Source organism: Nuphar pumila, chromosome 4, assembly GCF_984573655.1.
Source record: "Nuphar pumila chromosome 4, dmNupPumi1.hap1.1, whole genome shotgun sequence".
NCBI classification, from domain to species: domain Eukaryota; kingdom Viridiplantae; phylum Streptophyta; class Magnoliopsida; order Nymphaeales; family Nymphaeaceae; genus Nuphar; species Nuphar pumila.
Window position 1 is genome coordinate 61194622 of NC_143252.1, and position 20497 is coordinate 61215118.

Here is a 20497-nt window from a genome sequence, read left to right on the forward strand (position 1 = left end):
CAATGAAGGAGAATGTACTTAAGCCTTTGCAATCGCATCAAACTCCTGACTTAAATACGTGGTGCTTTTTGGGACCCGGGAGCATGATATGCCCTATTCTGGGGTAACATATAACCTGCTTAGTATAATTGGGAGGGAAAAGGATTGCGCGTGGCAGCGCGAGGCTTCCCAACTTCACCATTGCGTGTTTCCCTCATCTCCCTCTCTCACAAACAGGTGAGGTGGACACGTCTTTTTCCTTTCGGGATCCTGCTTGGAAGCGTCCCTCCCCCGTCTCGGACAGACTTGAGACGGTTGCGTGCTTCATTCGGCGCGCCCTCACCCTAGGTTAAGAGAGTCTGAGCGAGTACATCATCGTCGGCATTCGGCAGCAGCGGCATCAAGCGTCCCCTGCCGCTTCTTCGGGCGCCATGGTCTTCCCTTCTTCTTCTTCTTGGTCGGCTATCCCCATCTCAATATTCTCCGTGATCGTCGGTGGGGTCCTCGTCCTGTTGCTGTTCGCCGACTACTTCCGCCGGAGAAGGAGAGACGTCCAAGCGATTGCCGATGCAGCGGCGCCAATCTTAGCCAAGCAGAACCCCCAGATGATGTCATCGTCGTCGAAACCCCTTCCCTCTTGGAAACCCAACCCCAGATCCCATCATCATCGCCCCCCTTCTCTGGACAAGGTAATTTAACACAAGAGTCAGTCGCCTCCACCTGTTACTGTTTGTTGGGCAGCGCCTCTTTCATCATGTAATAACAAGCGCGGAATCCTTCGCCTGCAGGATAACGTCAAACGTCATCACCAGTTGGATCTGAACACTTTGAAGGGGCATGGTGATTCCGTCACCTCCCTCTCCTTCTCTGCCGACGCCCGTTGCTTGGCCACAGGTCCAGTCGCAATTACTTCTGCTTGTCTATTTAGTTTTTATCATCGCCACCATTCTTGTTACTTGCTGTCGCTCATTGTTCGTCCTCACACGCCCATTTTACTGCTCCTCACGTCACAGTCTGTGCAGCGCTAGATGGGTGCCAAAGGTTAGGGTCAGGGTCGCTGGGTTATCATGATTCACTTTAAAATAAACCTGTGGAAATTCAGATTCTGGAAAATTTTCATTTTCTCCCTCGTTACTCGCTGGATCTGGCTGACATTTTTGTTGTGCTTGTCACCAAGCTTCGTGATTCACCACCATTCTGTTGTAGTGCAACATGTTCCCACCAAAATGGGTGGGGAACAACAACGGTCGTGTTTTTCTGTCCAGCATGGGAGAAACCAAGTTAACGTCTAATGTTCTGGACATTGGCCGACATGTCTTTCCTTCCAAAGTTAGCCGTTGCCTAATTAGCAAGCCATGGAACACGCCTAAATGTTATAACAAAAATTTACATGACAAAATAATGCAGTTGTGATCGTGATCTCTTGGATCATCTGATGCAACACTTTTTTTTCCCCCACTTTACTATCCTTATTCCTGAAAACGGACACTATGGTAGACTTCATGGTTGTTGTCTTACCGCTGCTGCTTTATTAAGCACCTACAACATGTTCGAATCCTGTCCATACCGTTTAGTTAGTCAGCCTCTGTTGGACACATAAAAAGAAACGCCTATGTTGCTTGTTGTGCCAGTACACAGATTTTCCTCTCTCCTGTTAGCAATCCTATTTCTGTTATCTTTCTCCACTCTTATGAACTTATTTGTGTTCTACAGTTTGTGCTGATGGAGTTGCAAGAATATTTAAGCTGGATGACGCCATGGGTAAAAGTTTCAAGTATGCCATACATACGATTAGATACAAGAACTTTTTTGGTCGACCTTATAGACTTATAGTTGGATTGGTAAAAGTTGCAGTGTCTTAGTTGATGCGTGTACGTTTGGATTTCAGTTGAGGGGCTATCCTTGCTTGTATTTGAAAAAGAAAATAAAGAAAGGATACATGACCTTTTTCATTCACTGTTAAAACTATTCATTTTAGAAAACTATATATGATTGATGCTGCCTACTCACTTGTTTTCCCATGTTTCTCTTATGTTTGTGCAGGTTTCTGCGTGTTAATTTGCCTGCTGGCAGTCATCCCACAGCAGTTACATTTTGTGATGGAGCCTCATCCTTTGTTGTAGCAGCCCAGACTCTTTCTGGTTCTTCTATACATAAGTATGAAGAAGTAGTTGCTAAAGCTCCTGATGATTTGAAAGAACAAGCCAAGCTTCCTATGCCTGAAATAAAATGGGAGCATGCGAAAGTTCATGAAGGAAGGGCTATCTTAACTCTTTCTGGTGCCAAGGCGAGTTATGGCACAGCTGACGGGAGCACAATCATTGCATCATGTTCAGAAGGTGCTCTGTATTCCCCACATTTTTTTTGCCCTTCAACTAAAGCATAAAGGTACATATAATATATATGGGTGTGACTATTGTGGTATGCAACCACCGTAACTTACAGTGGTAGTGGTAGACTTATGTGGATAGATCTAATCTCCAGAAACACAAACTAATCTTGGATCATGTTTAACATAATCTCTTTACTATTTTCTTGTGTTAAATCTGATTCCAGAAGAATGTTTTGACCCTTTTCATAACCATCCACACCTTCATGAATTGCGAGTGGTTGATTCTTCATTATATCGAGAATTGACTCCTAATTTATTGGATATGATTAAACCTACTAACATGGTAAATGAATCATGTTAAACACATTTGTATGGTTAGATTGAACATTTTGGTATATATATATATATATTGTGGTTCTAAACCATGATAGCTTGTGGTGGTACACACTGCACACTCTTGTTTACATGGATCTAGTTATATATATGAAATTTGGTATGTGTGCACCAGGTTTTGGTCTGCACCTAGACCATTCAATCAAATGATCGGACAGTCCAAAAGGCTTTATAGATGTGACCCAGTGGCGGAGCCAGGGGTGGGCATGGATGGGCAGTCGCCCACCCCAGAATTTGAAACCGAAAAAAAAAAATATTGTGCCTCCAGCGATATTTCATAAAGAAACAAAGAATCTGACTTTAACTCTTGTATGCTAATGCCTACCGCTATGTGTGTTTTAATTTGTCTGGTGTGTGACAAACAGAAAATAAGTGTATGTTTACTTTTAATCCAACAATCTGTTCGAGGATCAATAACGCATGCTTGGAATTGAAAAATTGTTAGTGTTGGACTTGACCTGTTCTGGATATTATCGTCCGTTGTGTGTTGTCATTTAGATGCAGTTTGTTTTAGGTGGCGAGCACTCGCCCAGGACAGCGATCAGCAAGTGGTGCTGACACGTTTATGTCTTCCCGTGGCATCACATACACCCTAAGCTTTCACCTAATCTGGACCAGCGTCTGTCACTCCCCGAGTTCAAATCTGCATTCAACCGGGTTCTGGATTGTGCGTTTTAAGCTTTAGAAACTGCTTTCCGAAAGCAGCGTAATGTTCTGGTTCCTTGCTGTTTATTTGAGCTGAATGTATGCAAAACGATCTCAAATGATTTGAGTATATTGTGATAAATATTGCTGATTTTTTTTACATTGATAACCAATCGATTTCAATATAATTCAAAGGCTTATTTAAGTTTTATCTCTTCACGAACTACTGTGCCTTCAACGATTTTTTTTGGCTCCGCCATTGATCCGAATAAATGGATCGTCCTTCAAGACCATAGCATTATCCCCGAGACCCGAAGTCTGCCCACCCAACGAAAAACTCCTGGCTTCGCCACTGATGTGACCTATATGGTTTGTTTAATAAAAAGACAGGTTTTGGATCATGTGAGTCTCAAAAATCAAAGGCCCACAACGTACTGAAATTTCACAACTTAAAGACCATGATTTTATTTGAAAGAACATCATTTAAGATATGATTCCTAACGAATGAACTATGCTTAGCACGTATGTAAGGTTAGATTGAGTGATCCAGAGATATGCGCTTGACCATGGTGTATAATGGGTACTTTACCTAGCGCAAACACACACATTCATACCTAAGTCACACAGACTCGGCTAAAAGGTCGATGCACCCGCGTTGCCTGTACCCGACATGGGTGCGGCTTCAGACACAGGGCAAACATGGTCAACGAAGTGTTGGACTCGGTTAATGCATCGGGGCCGAGTCCGTCCACATTTTGGACTCGGTCAACTTTGACCGAGTCTATTTTTGTCCATTTATTAAAATTAATTTTGGACTTGGTCAACTTTGACCGAGTCTATTTTTGTCTATTTATGATTGTAATATATATATATATATTTATTGTTATTATTGTTATATATATATTTTGTCAACTTTGACTGGTCAACTTATTGCTATATATATATATATATATATATATATATATATATATATATATATATATATATAGCCGTGTCCCCGTGTCCAAAATTTTTGAAATTGCTCCGCACTAGTACCCGCATCCTTGTGACATATATATATACATACATATATATACATACATATATATATACATACATATATATACATACATATATATATACATACATATATATACATACATATATATACATACATATATATATATATATATATATATATATATATATATATATATATATATATAGAGAGAGAGAGAGAGAGAGAGAGAGAGAGAGAGAGAGAGAGAGAGATTCATAAATGTTAGTTGTTTTGACTCAATTTGACCCTGTAAATGTGTTCAACATGGTCAATTTGTTAGAGATCAAACTTAACCACACTGAGGTCCATTTTTGTCTAAAAGTAGATTCAATTAACCCTAATCAAATCTAGTTTTATCTATATTATATATATAAATACATAAATGCACACACATACATGTAGTGCTATCTTAAAACTGTTAAAAATTATATATATATATATATATATATATATATATATATATATATATATATATATATATATATATATATATATATACACACACACTCTCCCCACACCCCCGCACCCAAGTTTTTTTAAAGTGCCATATCACCTCATCCGCACCTGCACCTGTACCTGTACCTATGTGACATAGGATCAAACCTTGGGTCATGTTCTTTCGATAAAACATACATTTTTTAAGTTGTGAAATCTAGTGCAATCATGGTTGTCAATTTTTGAATCACCAAAAAAATTTGCACACGTCATTTATCTAATAATTCGTAATATTTTTCCCATGTGAATGGATGTAAGAGCATGTTGAAATTGGCTAGTTCTATGAACAACTTGTGCTATGTTTGGTCTAGTAATTGATAGGAAAGCGAGTGCTCCAATCAGTTGTCGATAAGGCGTTGGGTCTTCAAGAGATTTTTCATCATCAATTCTCGTATTGACATTAGTAACTTCGGGAGTGTGAACTTTCTTGTTATCCGTAATCCCAAACCTGAAAACAATATCATAACCAAATTTAGATTGAGACAATAAGTACCCTTTAGGGGAATAAGCAACTTCAACTCCTAGAAAGTAACTTAGAAAACTCAAACCAGTCATTTCAAAATTGCTTTTAAGAAGTTCTTTGATATTTTCAACTTCCTGTTTGTCTCTCACAGTAACGATCATATCCTTTAGATTCATTAACAAACAAAGCTGTTTCAGTCAAGCAAGACGTAAAACCAATATTAAGCATAACCTTACTAAATCTATCATACTATGCTTTTGGTGTTTGTTTCAGGCCATAAAGTGCCTTACTCAAGCGAAGTGCCTTCCCTTCAAGGATGCTCATACCAGGTGGTGCCTCCATGTACACTTATTCAACTAGATCCCCATTAAGAAAACATTGTTAACATTCATTTGATATATATGCTAGTTCTTAATGAAAACAACTGCTATAAGGGTCCTAAAAATGGTCGTTTGGACAACAGGGGAAAAGATTTTTTCATAATCTATCCTATATTTTTGGGAATATCCTTTGGCTACTAATTTAGCTTCACACTTCTCAAGGGTCCCATCACTCTTGGTTTTTACTTTATATGCTTATCTACATCCTATTAGGTTTCTTTCTTTGTGGAAGGCCTTGAAGTGTCCAAATTTTTGCTTTTTTTAAGGCTTCTAATTCTACTTTTATGGATTCTACTCATTTAGAATGTTCTTTAGCTTGGGCATAGGACGAGGGCTCTATATAGGAGTGAATTAGCGAATACATGCCTTGGATGAAAAGGACTCGTAAAACACTAACTTTTTTGAGGCTTTGATATTCTAGATGATCTCCTAGATTGCACATCTTTTCTTCCAATCTTTGAATATTTTTAAAGTGCACATGGAGGTTTTTGAACCTTGCATCTAGTGTATTGCAAGTAGGTTTTATCACAATGGGGTTGCTCTTTACAAGTCACTTCATCTCTTGGTTCATCGGCATTTTCAAGATCAAACTCAAGGTCACAATCATCAATATCATGCTTTGAAACAAAACCAAATAAAAAAGAATAATCTGTTGCTTCCTTAGATCTTTCAGAATCAAATAAATTTTCATTTTTCAAGAAAGACACATTTCTTGAAACATACAACTTTTCATTTTTTTGATCATAACAACTATAATCTTTTTGGACACAAGGAATAACTCTAAGAAAAAACTTGTTATTTTTGTTGGTTAAGACAAAACACTTGCATCCAAAAACTCTTAATTAGGAGTAAGTTCGAAACGTTTTTCAACAAGGAAGATATTTTGTAGTGATGAAGATGGCATTTTGTTTATAAGATACACCACAGACAAAGAGGCTTCAACCCAAAAGACTTTAGGTACATGACTTGCAATAAGTAAAGTTTTTGTAGTTTCAACAATATGTTTATGTTTTCTTTCAACCAAACCATTTTGTTGTGGTGTGTGTAAGCAAGATCTTTGATGTGTAATACCATGTAAATTACGAAAATCCTTAAATTATTTAGACAAAAGCTCTACCCCTGGATCGGTGTGAAAGATATAAATGTTATTATTAAACCTATTTTTAACTAAGTTATGACAAATTTGGAAATGAGAAAAAATTTCAGACTTATGTCTAAGGAAGTAAATCCAAGTATATCTAGAAAAATCATCAACAAATATTACATAACATGCATATTCTACTAACTCAAGTGGTCTAGTAGAAACAAAAGTTATTTTATGGAATGATAATTTCTTCATTTTGCCAAAAATACAATCATTACAAGTAAATTTGTCAATTTTATAATTTTTTTTCAAACTTGAAAAATATGGAATTTTGGTTACATTTTGATGTCCTAATCTTTTGTGCTATAAATCCAAATCTAAATTTTTGGATATTACGACAAAACGTATTCTTGGGTATTATCAAAAAATTCATGCAGTAGAGGCCTCCTTCTTTGGCCTTCCCCAATTAGCTTCCTTGACTAGCGATCCAGCACTCACTACCATTTGATGAAAAGGAAACATTACATCCATGGTTTAATTTTTGAGAGACTGATAAAAAAATTAAATTTATTTTTAAAAATATATCTAATTTTTGGAATTGATTTTTTTTAAGTTTTGAAGTTTTCTTTCAAAATTCTCAATTTCTTTGATTTCAAGATATGTATCGTCAACAAAGAAAACATTAGACATACTTTAATTAATACGACATTTGGATATAATATCAAGGTTGGGGGTCATATGATATGCACCAGAATCAAGAGGCTAAGGAGACTTACTGGGATCAGAATAAGATGAGACCGCAACTTCGGTTGAGGAAGATGATCCTCTAAGAAGAGGTTGAAGCGCTTCCACCAATTGGAATAAGAACATGCTTTCAATGGATGTATCATGAGAGTTGCTCATGTCCTTATACTCATGAGGTCGACCAACTAAAGCCACATTCTTTTCTTCCTTTTTCCTCAACTCATGACACAAGGGTTTGATGTGTCTATGGTTCATGGCAATAGTGACAAGTGACTTTCCTCTTGTTGTCATATTCATTACCTTGTCTCTCAAAGTGAGGTGGTTTGTATGTGTGAGCATCGGTTCACGGTCTAGATTCGGCCGAGACATATTCATCATCATTCTTGAGTGTGCGTCTCTTCAACCTATTTTCCTCTATACTTAGCTCTTCGATTGTATCATTACGAAGAAGAGCTGACTTGATGGCTTCAATCTTGAGTCACAACCCATTTATGAATTGACAAAAATGCTCCACATCTATTTGCTTTTGTTAGAGCTCAATATCCAAAGGGCAATACCACTCATGGTTCTAATCTTATCTTATAAATTGCAGACATGTGCAATGTTTTTGAGAGAATACCTATTTTTAAGGTAGTCCAAAACATCATTTTCGCTAGGCTAGAACATTTTTTGATGTCTATGCTATTGATAAACCCATACATTATTTTTGCGTGTTTCATTTTTGACTCTTTGCACTTTTTCCTAAAAATCGATTATGGCCTTAGTCCTGTCATCCCCTTGGAGTGCAACATCCTTCATGTTATTGACTTTGGTGCGGAGAAGTTTAGGTTTTGGATCAGATCCATCCACTAATCCCCACAAACCCTTGTTTTAAATATGGTGCTTCATGATAGAAGACCATATTACATAGTTAGTGTCATTGAGCTTGATGGGCACAAAAGTGACTCTCCTTGTCCTCCGTGAATGACTACAAAAAAAAGAGAGAGGAGAGTGAGAGAGAGAAGAGATAAGAGAGAGAAGTTAATGTGGAGGAGCACACCCACTTGAACCACCATGAACATCACACCACAAACACTTGAGGAGCGATCCACGAGCACACGAACAATGAGTTTGTCAACTTCAAAGATCAAGGGCACTATGGCTCTGATACCATGTAAAGAGAGTGAAAGCTCCAAATGAGAACAAATGTCCACCAAAGAATCCTAATGGACAAGCACAAAGAGCCACTATGGGCACACTCACAAAGGCCACTAAAGGCACACACTAAAGAGAGCTCACAATATGAAATAATATTATTTTATTGATTCACAAAATGCATGCAAGATGCATACCAACAATGAGGGGGAGATCCCCTATATATACACAATATGAGAAGGCCTTCTAGCCGTTAAAGCTAGTCTAATGGATAGATCCGCTAGCCTTTAGATCAGCTCTAATGTCTAGTCAACTTGAGTTGACTAAAAAAAATAAGACAACAAAATATTGTTTACAATAAAGAATAAAAAAATATAATATATGTATATATATATACACATATAATACATACACATATATAAACATAAACATATAATATAATATATACACAAAACATTTTTCCACACAGACATGCACATATGTGGTTGTGTCATTAGCACTGCATGATTACCATACTGTCTAATGGGAGATCATATGCCTGAGCTTTATTTGATCCTTCTAACAACATAGACGTGTGCAGCATGGTCTTTTTAGTTGGAAACACACTTTCAATCAAGGCATTTTGATGAAATGCTCTGATTTTTTTAGTCATAAAATTTTGGTGCATTGTGAGCCATTAATTTTTTAGGCTGTAAAAATCTGTTTACACATCTCAATCACATGATCCAAGTCAGTATTAAAACCATAAACATGGTTCTGTTGTTTTATCGTGAGACAGACCCTATGGAAATTACATAAGCATTCATGCTAACCTTCAAGTTTGACTCTTGGTGGAACCTTCTTGTTTACGGTCTGTACTGATAGTTTACTAAAGAAACAAAACAAAGAAAAAATTTATCATGCTAATAAGTTTTTGTGTTTTCTTTTACTAAGAAAGTACCTAGATCTCTCCAAGCCCATTTTATGACATCACACTTTTCATCATTTTAGTACTTATCCCATGTCATTTTACTTGCATTGGTTGGGATTTTGACAATGTTGCTCCTCATTATGGATTTGTCTGTTTTAGTAGGAACAGATAAACATATCTGTTTCATCTCTGGAGATTGATAACTGGCTCTTTGATATAGACAAGTTACATAACGGTCCTTTTCAACAATCCTGTGAGTAGAGAGGCAGGAGAAATACAAACACAGAAGCTCCCAGACTGTTCAGAAAGGGGTCAATTGCTTTTGGGGAAATACTTGCAAATGTGTTGGTCACATCTTCGAAGACCTTAAGTTGCTAAAGAAATTTTGTGCTATATATGCAGTAACATGTCTATGTACTGGCTTATAGGTCTGACAACATTGATTTGTCCAAAACTCACCATCAATGTTAAACATACTTACGTGCAGGTACTGATATCAAAATTTGGCATGGGAAAAGTGGGAACGTCTTGAAAGTTGTTGACACAAACCAGCTCAAAAACAACATGTCGGTAATTTCTCCAAATGGGCGTTTTCTGGCAGCTGCTGCTTTTACAGCTGATGTGAAGGTCAGTTTCTTTTTTGTGCAATTTGCTATATACTGGAGTGGCTTGGAATTGCTTTCCATCGTTGCTTTGAATATTAGCAATGCTGTGGTTTTCATTTTATTTAATTCTTCTTGGAAGACACTTGTAGATTCACCATTTACTGAAATAGATATACACATGCAAATTGCAAAATCATTCTTTCTTCTTTTCTTTAGGTTGATCTAGCTTGTAAAACAACTGAATATGCTGAAAGAGCTTGGCGTTCATAATTTTCTTTATTATATGAAAACTAGTTCCATCTTGTTTTGCATAATTTAAATAGGTCCATTGTGAAATATTTTGATTCTTTTGACATACCATAGTATCACTTTTAATCTGACTATAGTTGAATTATCCACGGGATTTCATTTTATGGTACTGCAAGCATTCTACCCATTCTGAAAAAACTGTTGAATTATCCACAGGTTTCATTTTACGGTACTGCAAGTATTCTACCTATTCCAAAACAAATAAAGTTCCCTTGATTTTTAATCTAACCAACAACTCTAGTGGAAAACTCTGTTTAAACATGTAGATGCAAGTGCTAGCATATTCATGTATCTGCAAATGCATACTAGGCTCTCAAGTTATAAATGCTGTATTAGACCAACCTCATATTTTTGTGAAACATGACATGTTTATGAATTTATCTTATGTGATTCTTAAGATCAGTCTTAGACGTAAAGGTCAAGATACTATGGAAAATAATTTGACATTTACCACCAATCATGTCATGATCACATGTTTGGCTTCTTTAAGAGGTACCTTTTAAATTGCAGTTGCATTATTGATTGACAGAATGACATTGGTAAGATGTGAAAGTTTCTCCACAAAGTTGTTCGGCAATATATTGTAATCAAATTCTGTTCTCCACATCTTAATTATCTATATAATGTTAAATGTGTTTTAAACTAGTTCAACCTTATGTTGATATCTCTGATTTTTTCTTGGTAGATATGGGAGATCATTTATGGGAAGGATGGCTCGGTAAAGGACGTTTCAAATGTCATGCAACTTAAAGGACATAAGGTATTCTATTAGAATTGGTACTTACAATTATGGTAGTTGTTATGGATCTTAGCATGATCTGGGAAGTAAAGACTGAGCAATTGCCACTTTTACACATTATAGCTGAGGTTCAGCTGTGAAGCACTCGGAGAAATGCTTTAATTGAAAATTTTACATGTCATTCTGTGTGGTACAGTTTTAACTAACCATTCCATTGTTATTTCTTTTCTGAAAGTTCCAATATGTTTCCATGTGGTATATTCCCTGGAAAAATTCTTGTATTATGAAATCCTGACCATGCTGCTTTTATCCGTCTATTGTTGGATAGAGTGCTGTGACTTGGTTGTGCTTCTTTCCCAGTTCAGAACAGATAATCACAGCATCAAAGGATGGTTCCATGAGAATATGGAATATCAATGGTATGCTCACCAACCTTGCAAGAATTAGTGTTCCATTCTGCTTCAATGCATAAGCCCTTGTTTTTATCTGTAAAGAGGTGCACCATGGAGTTTATGCTCAGAATTTACAAATTGTGGTAAAAGCTATGTCATCAATGTTGTGGTCCTCCAAGTCATTTATTGATTAATTCAAGCTAATTTGGTGTTCCAAATGAAGGTGCTTGTCTGTTACTAATCAGTTTGAGAACTGATTATTCGTTGTTAACTATCATGGTTTTCTTGGAAAAGATGTCAGGTTTGGAATTTGGATGATGTTTGGTGTTCCAAGGCTGTAGTAGACGGTTGGTTTGGCATGTTACTCCCAGTAGAAAGATAAGAAATATTGAATGAGCAAAATTGTGTTCTGTTTCATTAAAAGAAATTGAAGTGAATTATCCTGAAGAGAGATCAAGATGAAAGTTGATCTCATGGTCTTTCTTTGTGCTATCCGGAGATTTGGAAGTAGCAGCTGTATGTTCGAAGGTTTTGGGGCATGTAGGCATGTAATGTCTTTATAACCTACTGCTAAGGGCGCTTGGGGATAGAATATAATCAGCTATATGAGAGGGTTATCCATCCATGAATTCTGTTAGTATGGTCAAGTAGATGATGCTGTGAAGTGTAATTCATTTTTGCAATGCAACCCAGTGTTTCATCAGTCCCGATTCCATGTTAATGCTTTGATGTCATTCTCTGTAATCCTTTGTATGAATGAATCCTATCCTGGTGACTTATCAAGGTTCCTTTTGATTAGTTCGATATCATCTTAATGAGGATCCAAAGACATTGAAGGTGTTTCCGATTCCATTGCTTGATGCAAATGGTGCTGCTTTGCATTATGATCGACTAAGTGTTTCTCCTGATGGAAAGATATTAGCTGTCACACATTCTTCTACATTACAATGGTTGTGCACAGAAACTGGAAAGGTCTTAGATTCATCAGATAAAGCACATGAAGGTAATCACTTTATTTTATTTTATTTTGTTACCTCTTTTTTCTGTAAAGTTTATGAAGTTAACAAGTTTCTTTTTATCTTGTAAATATTAGATAGACTTAATGTCTTTTGATGCTGCATGATGCACATGTTCTACCTTCCTCATGATCTTTATGTTTGCCTAACGTGTAGCAAACAAATAAGACCATGCTGTAAACATGCAATTTTTTGGTTGGTATGCATTGGAAAGAAAAGGCATTAACTAAATTTCTTTTTATAGTTTATCCATGCCACTTTAACCAGAAGTTCATAGCCTGCAAACCAACAATCCAAGACTATGGGACCATGATCCGGTCCTTGTTTGTATCAACAGCACATGCTTCCTGTAAATACTGTTCTAAATTAACTTCATTCTATGGAGGATAATATTTTCATTTGTGTGTTTCCCTGCTGCAAGTGGAGGCCAATTATTTATTTTTTTGTCACCATGATGTATTTTCTTTTCTTATGCGACTTTCTGCACTTGATAAAGTCAAGTGTATTTTTATTCAGTGACTTGAGAGTCTTAAAGGGCATTGACTAGATATCTAGAGAGAGGGATTGCCAGAAACGAGGGAAGACTTCTGGGCCTAACGAAATTGAAAAAAAATAAATGTGTATTTGTGTGTGTGTGTGTGTGTGTGTGTGTGAGAGAGAGAGAGAGAGAGAGAGAGAGAGAGAGAGAGAGAGAGAGAGAGAGAGATTCCTTGGTGTACGTCACCACCATATATTACTAATTTCATAAATATTAAAGAACTGGTAGCTTTTTTCTGTTAATCTCTTTACATTTACTTAAATACTATGACCGGGCTTTTCTTCCATAAAGTTCATGCTTTAAAATACATGATCTTTTATGTGAATTTTTAGTACCAACTCCTGTCTGTCATGGGTTTAACAGGAAAATACATAAATGTTAGCTGTCCTTTTCAAATTTCATTGCACGTGCTTGTTATGTATATATATATATATGTGTGTGTGTGTGTTCTCTTATATATACATATATTTGGTATGTTTATACACCAAATATTGTAGATTGTATTTTTAGGAACTCATGTAATTTATTTTATTTCTTGTTTATTGTTTATTTATTTAGACCAAGCTAACGGCTAACTAGCTAGCCGTTGGGTCCCAACGGTTAGTCCTCTCTCTTTTCCTGTACATATATGGAGTTAAACCCCCTTGTAGTCATATGCTTCTCTTGAGCATTTTATGATTAATAAAATAATAAATTTTATATTGTGTATTAAGCCCATTAGTGACGTGTGTGTGCTCTTGAGTGTTTGTTCTTGCCCTTAATGGCTTATGTGCACTTTCCATAGTGGACTTGTGCTTGTGCACTTCTTTGCCTACTTTCATTGCAGTGCTTGCCATATATGTTAGGTTGGAAGTAATTTGCTGTTCTGTTATATTCAGTGCATGCATGAGATCATTAAGTTTATTTTTTTTTCAAAGATCTGAAATTTAGATTACTTTGTTGAAATGTCCTGCCAAAATTTTACTTTTTTATTCTTGCCCTTGGTAAGAACAACAGTAGTAATTGAAAGATAAATGGCAAATTAGAAACCTTAGGGATGAGGGTGCATGCTAGGAGGAACACAAAAGAGGTCTGGAAAATAATACTTGTTCAGGGAAACTATCCTCCGGCATGCTCATGAACTTGTTTGAATGAAAAATGATTATAACAGTAATCCTCCTATTTTAAAAGAATTTGTTGCATGTGGTTATCAATTTTCTTTTGACTACCATTTTTGGTCTGAGATAAGTTGCCATTCCTTTTTCTTTCTTTTCTTTTCTTTTTCGTCATTGTTATGTTAATTTGTGTCAGATATTTATCCTTTTGAATGCGGTTATTTTACTTGGGGTTCACGTTTGTTAGTGTTTTTTCTTAATTGCACTCTTTTGATATTCAGGTGCAATCACTTCAATCGCATGGGCACCTCAGCCCATCCCAGCTGGTACTGGACTAAACCTTTCTGTTTCTACAGTTACATATTGATATTTGTTCTGTATGTTTTTTGGTCAAATATGTTTATGTTGAATTTTGGTTGTCTTGGTATATGCTTTTGAGTTTCTAGTAATTGATTGTTTCCATTGTAGCTGATTTTGTGGAGCTAGTTTGCACCGTCTCAAGAACTAACTCCTGTAGTTTTTAGTTTGATTTGAAACTGGAATGCATATTGAAAATAACATTCAAGTCAGACCAGGATCATCTGATCTTCTGATGTTCATCTTGTGCTCTAGTGAGGTGGTTGCCAACTTGATTTAGGCAGCCACAAAAATTTCATGTTGTAATGTCTCTTAATATCTGGATACCATGTTGTTCTTTGCTCCTTTTACTTTCTTTGGTGAACTTTGATGATCAGTTTATAATCTCAATGTCTGTGTATGGTCAACACTATGTTATTCTTTTCAGGAGAAGGTGTTGTCACGGTTTTAGCCACTGCTGGTGATGACAAGAAAGTAAAGCTCTGGGCAGCTCCAAAGCTCTTGAAAACGTTCGTTTGAAAAGCTATTATGATATGTGGAAGGCCATTTTTGTTAGGCAAAAGAAAAAGCTAAATCTGGCGGTCATGGTTGGGTCCTCAAGCTTAACAGTTAAAATTCTGTTGAATGCTGTGAGCATCAGCTTTATTTGCAGACGTCTCTCCCACATGCTTATTTACTGGCAGGATTTTGATATGGAATTTGGTTTTCATTCTTGAAGATCTTGTTATAGCCCCTTGCTTTTGGAAAATCAAACATTGTACACGAAAAGTTTTGACAAATTTTATATTGGTTTATTCTCTCTTTTAATCTGCAGACTTAGCTTGTAGTTGTAGGTTTAAAATTTCTTGTTCGTACCACTCATGAGATCTTGTTCCGATAGTGTTTACTTACTGCAAATAAAGCTGCTGCTAATATTTCGTAACTTTTAATAGATGGCAGTTGACGCTGAACAAATCATATATATATATATATATATATATATATATATATATATATATATATATTACTTAAATGAGTTGATGTTTGCCCTATTCTTTCACAACCATGTTTTAGAATGTCTATACTAGCTTTTGCAGTGAGTGGTCTATTTCTCTTTGTTTTCCTGATTAGTGATGGGAAAATGAACTACCACTACAAGAAAAACACTAATTAGCACAAACAAAATTCATCTCAAATTGGCGATGGATTAGCGAGAGAAAGATATTCGTCGTTAAAATATCGTTTATTTGTGATTTTAGCGACGACAAATATTCTGTCGATAATTCGTTGCTACTTTGTGATGGATTAGCGATGAATTTTATTCCTTTATATCCGTCACAACTTAGCGACGGATCAGCGGCAAAACTATTTTGTCGCTAAGTCGTCAAATAGCGACGACGGAATTTAGCCATCGTGAATTCATTACTAATTTTCTCGTAAATCTTTAAATTTTCTCCTTTCTTTCTCTTTTTTGTTTTGTCTTCGCCGCGTTTTCTCGGCCCGCCTCCCGTCGCCCCCCGGCCTGCCTCCCATCACCCCCCAGCCCTCCTGTCAGCACCCGGTTCGCCTCTCGTTGCCCCACGGCTCGCCTCTTGTCGCCCCACGGCTCGCCTCTCGTCGCCCCCAGCCCGACAACATCGTTGCCGACCTTCTTACCTAACTCACTGTTACCCCCTTTCTCTCCGACAACCTTGCAGACCCCCTTCCATCGTGCACCCGACCTAGGCTGACACCCTCGTCCGGACATCTTCTTTTCTCCTCTTTTTTGCTCGTGTTTCGGATATTTCCGACGCCTTACCCCCGTCTCCGGCGACCTCACAGGTAACCTCCCGGCTCACCTCCTTGTATTATATAGTATATTTGTGTTTCGTAGGTACGTTGTTGAGTTAATTGCACGATGCTTAGTGCTAAGCATCGCATGTGGCTAAAAATGTAATGCAAACAGAAATAAGAAAAAAATGCAAAAGCATAAGCAATTTAAATCGGGTAAATACCCGTGGTGAGTAAGTGATGCAAGTGCATCACATGCTATTTAATTTATTGGATGCAACATTTTTCTGTTCACACACTCACTTAGTTGTGGATATCTAGGACTGCTTTGATGGAGTTTGGAGATCATGCTCAACATGATTTTAATGTATGAGAATAGAAGTGTTCTTATTTTTTGAGTACGGATTTCATGCTCAGCATGGTAGTAGTTAGCGAGATATTGGAGTGTGTTTGCTGCAGGTATATGTTTGATATATGTTTTGATATGAATGATTTGAATGTATTGTAATGTTTGATGTGTCTATATCCATGCTTGCACGAAGTTATTTTTCATTTGATTATGCCTTTCATGTAAAATTGTATCATGAAAACATACTTCAAATAAATATATCGTTTTATAAAATGTGATTTCATATTTTTAAATATCCTCGTGATGTGTATAAATATGATGTTATGGTGTTACACACGAAAATTTACACATTCAAAAAATTGCTCATAAACAATCACCAAACAAGAATTAACAGATAAATTAAATATTTTTTTTATTATAGGATTATTAAGATTCTCTTTTAACAGGTGATGATAATATCTGTAATATTATAGGACAAAATGACTGCAAACCGTGAATGAATGTACCGTAGAATAGTTGATAGTGAGGTGCCACATGAATATATGGATGGTGTGAATAATTTTATTGAATTTGCAACGACAAGTGTCAGTACAGTGGATCACACCGGTCGAATCAGATGCCCCTGCACGATATGTAAGAATAATCGATTTGCAGAACCTCATGGCATTAGACATCACCTATACAGGAAGGGTTTTGTTAGTGGTTATTAGAATTGGATGCTTCATGGTGAAGAATTTTGGATTAATTTTGACGCACGAGTAAATGTGGTGTACGATAATCTATATGTGGATTTAATATTTGATGCCATAGGACTAGAAATGGGTTCTGCTATGGGACATAGTGATGCACCAACTAGGGTAGAGGAAGAAACAACAAACGATGCAACTAGTACATTTTATGACTTACTTAGAGATGCTGATGAGCCACTGTGAAATGGTTGCGAGAGTCACACCATCTTATCTGCAGTTCTTTAACTACTAAATTTGAAGTCAGAGTATAATTTGAGTCAATCATGTTTTGACTGTCTGTGCTCTATTGTGAAGAGTATGTTGCCTAAAGATGAGAAATTGTCATAAAATCTCTACCGTGCGAAGGTTATGATCAATACTCTAGGTATGTGGTATCAAAATATAGATGCTTGTCCCAATCACTGCATGTTGTATTTCAAAGATCAAGAAAATAGCAGATCATGTCCATCATGTGGACATCCTCGGTTCAAGCTAAAGACAAAAGGAAATGGTAGCACAAAGTCAAAAGAAGTGTTATATAAGTCACTCTGCTACTTCCCTCTCACTCCTAGATTACAACGACTTTATATGTCTTCGAGGAGAACTAAACAAATGATATGGCATGCAAATAAAGTTCGACATGATAAAGACAAGATTACACATCCTGTTGATGCAGAAGCTTGGAGGCACTTAAATCGTACTCATCAGATCTTTGCTTTGAAAGTGAGAAATGTTAGGCTAGGTTTATGTACAGATGAATTTAATTAATTTAGGGGTAGATCAACCCCATACTCGTGTTGGCCGATATTTGTCACCCATACAACCTTCCTCCAAGCTTGTGTATGAAGCATCAAAATCTTTTCTTGTCTCTATTGATCCTTGGTCCGACGTCTTCGGGCTAAAATCTTGGTGTATATTTAAGACCATAGATTGATGAACTGAAAATACTGTGGGATGCCGATTTTCTCATGTACGATGCCCATAAAAAACAAAACTTCAATATGAAGATTGCTGTTCTATGGACAATCAGTGACTTCTTTGCATATGATATGTTATCTGGTTGGAGCACACATGGGAGGTTGGCATGTTCGTACTGCATGGAGGATACAAAATCGTTTAGATTGACGCATGAAAGAAAATCGTACTGGTTTGATTGTCACCATCGATTTCTACCCAGCGATCATCCGTTCCGACGACAAAAGACTGTGTTTCGAGCAAGCACAACTGAAATGGAAGGTCCACTCAAAAGGTTGTCTGACATAGAGATTTTAAGAAGATTGCGATATTTTCATGTGGACTGACAGATGCCTGTAGGCCAACGCTCTTTATTGGATTTGAGAAGGATCACAATTGCACAAAGAAATCTATATTTTGGGAACTACCATATTGGTCGACCTTATTGATAAGACATAATTTGGATGTCATGCATGTGGAGAAAAATGTGCTTGATAATGTGTTTAATATGGTAATGAATGTGAAAGAGAAAATGAAAGATAATTCGAAGGCCCGTATAAATTTAAAAATAATATGTAAAAGACCAGAATTGGAACTCAAAGAGTACAATGGCAAAGTACTGAAACAAAAAAGCAAGGTACGTGCTTGGACCAGATCAAGTAAAACTGGTATGTCAATGATTGAGACAGTTGAGATTTTCAGATGGATATGTTTCTAATATTGCTCGGACTGTGAAGATAGATGAGAGACAATTATATGGGTTGAAGAACCATGATTGTCATGTCATTATGCAACGATTGATACCCCTAGCATTTCATGATATGTTAGACAAACCTATATGGGAGGTATTATCTGAGTTGAGTAGATTTTTTAGAACATTGTGCGCATCAGAAGTCGTAGTATCTGAGGTAAATAATATCGAAGAATCTATCGTAACTACTATTTGTCAGCTAGAGAAGATTTTTCCACCAGCATTTTTTGATGTTATGAAACATGTGATCATACATTTGCCATATGAACTTAGGGTTGGTGGACCTGTGCAATATCGGTGGATGTACCCATTTGGAAGGTATATATTTTTAAATTTTTTTCTTTTCAATGCTATTTTGAAATTTATTGTAATCCGAGATGTATATTGTTGATAGATGCATGTTTGACCTCAAAAAAAAGGTTCGAAATAAAGCAAGAGTAGAGAGCTCTATTTGTGAGGTGTACTGATGTCCTTTTTTTAAATCATTTGTAGTTTTGAAAAGATTTTTAAATGAAGATTATATGAAAACCAGACATCAAATAATAAAAACCGGTTCTCATTAGTGGATGAGACCGGGTCGAACTCAGGGAACGAGAATACTTCGTATTCAAATAAACAATTCTAAACTATTCTTTATTGCCAAAATGTAAAATATAAAATATACTCAAAAAGTAAAAACAACTAACTATTACAACTAATGAATACCCTACGCAGAGGGCGAAAAAGACATTATTTACAAACTCAATTAATTGCTTAAATTCTAAAATAAAAGAGAAAGTCTTCTATCTTCATGTACTTCTTGAAAGAAATATGACAAGTTCAATGACATGAAAGAAAATGCTAGCTAATCACTTAACAAATGATTAATGACTTAACTAATCACTACCAATGACTATACTAATCAACTAACTAATGCTTCAATGAACTAAAAGTAACTACTGATATAACACTAACTCTAACACTTAAAAGAATTCAGTAAACATTAAGTAAAAGAGAAGTTCAACACAAGTAAAAAAAATTTATATAGCAAACAATAAAAACATTGCAATGAAACTTAGTTGTTCAGACAATGAAAATTTTCAATGAAAAACAATTAGCAAAATGACTTGCCGAATGTGAAGTTCAGGTGAAATTAAGATTTCTGTGAAAATAAAATTTCGGCACTGCTGAAGCAATGAGGGGTAATTTTGGTGGATGAAAAGAAATTCTGGTCTTACAGCAGCTGAATATGTGAATTCCGTCAGATCCTAAAAGCTTAGGTATATTATGACGGATGGACAAAAATCTAAAAAAAAAAATGCCGGTCAAGCAAAGAACA

General features: G+C 36.3%; 1 protein-coding gene across 2 annotated transcripts; it reads left to right on the forward strand.

The window, feature by feature from the left end:
- The first annotated feature begins 220 nt into the window (after positions 1 to 220).
- On the forward strand, positions 221 to 15463 carry LOC149840243 (Transducin/WD40 repeat-like superfamily protein). 2 transcript variants are annotated; one of them, XM_090004375.1, is made up of 10 exons: positions 221 to 668; positions 768 to 873; positions 1693 to 1753; positions 2023 to 2318; positions 10086 to 10225; positions 11198 to 11272; positions 11580 to 11670; positions 12443 to 12646; positions 14573 to 14617; positions 15076 to 15463. In XM_090004375.1, the coding sequence occupies exons 1-10, from the start codon at positions 411 to 413 to the stop codon at positions 15165 to 15167; spliced, it is 1368 nt and encodes a 455-aa protein (XP_089860501.1). In that variant the 5' UTR covers positions 221 to 410; the 3' UTR covers positions 15168 to 15463. The 2 variants fall into 2 exon arrangements, with proteins under 2 accessions (XP_089860501.1, XP_089860502.1); XM_090004376.1 differs by lacking the exon at positions 14573 to 14617.
- Positions 15464 to 20497: the final 5034 nt, after the last annotated feature.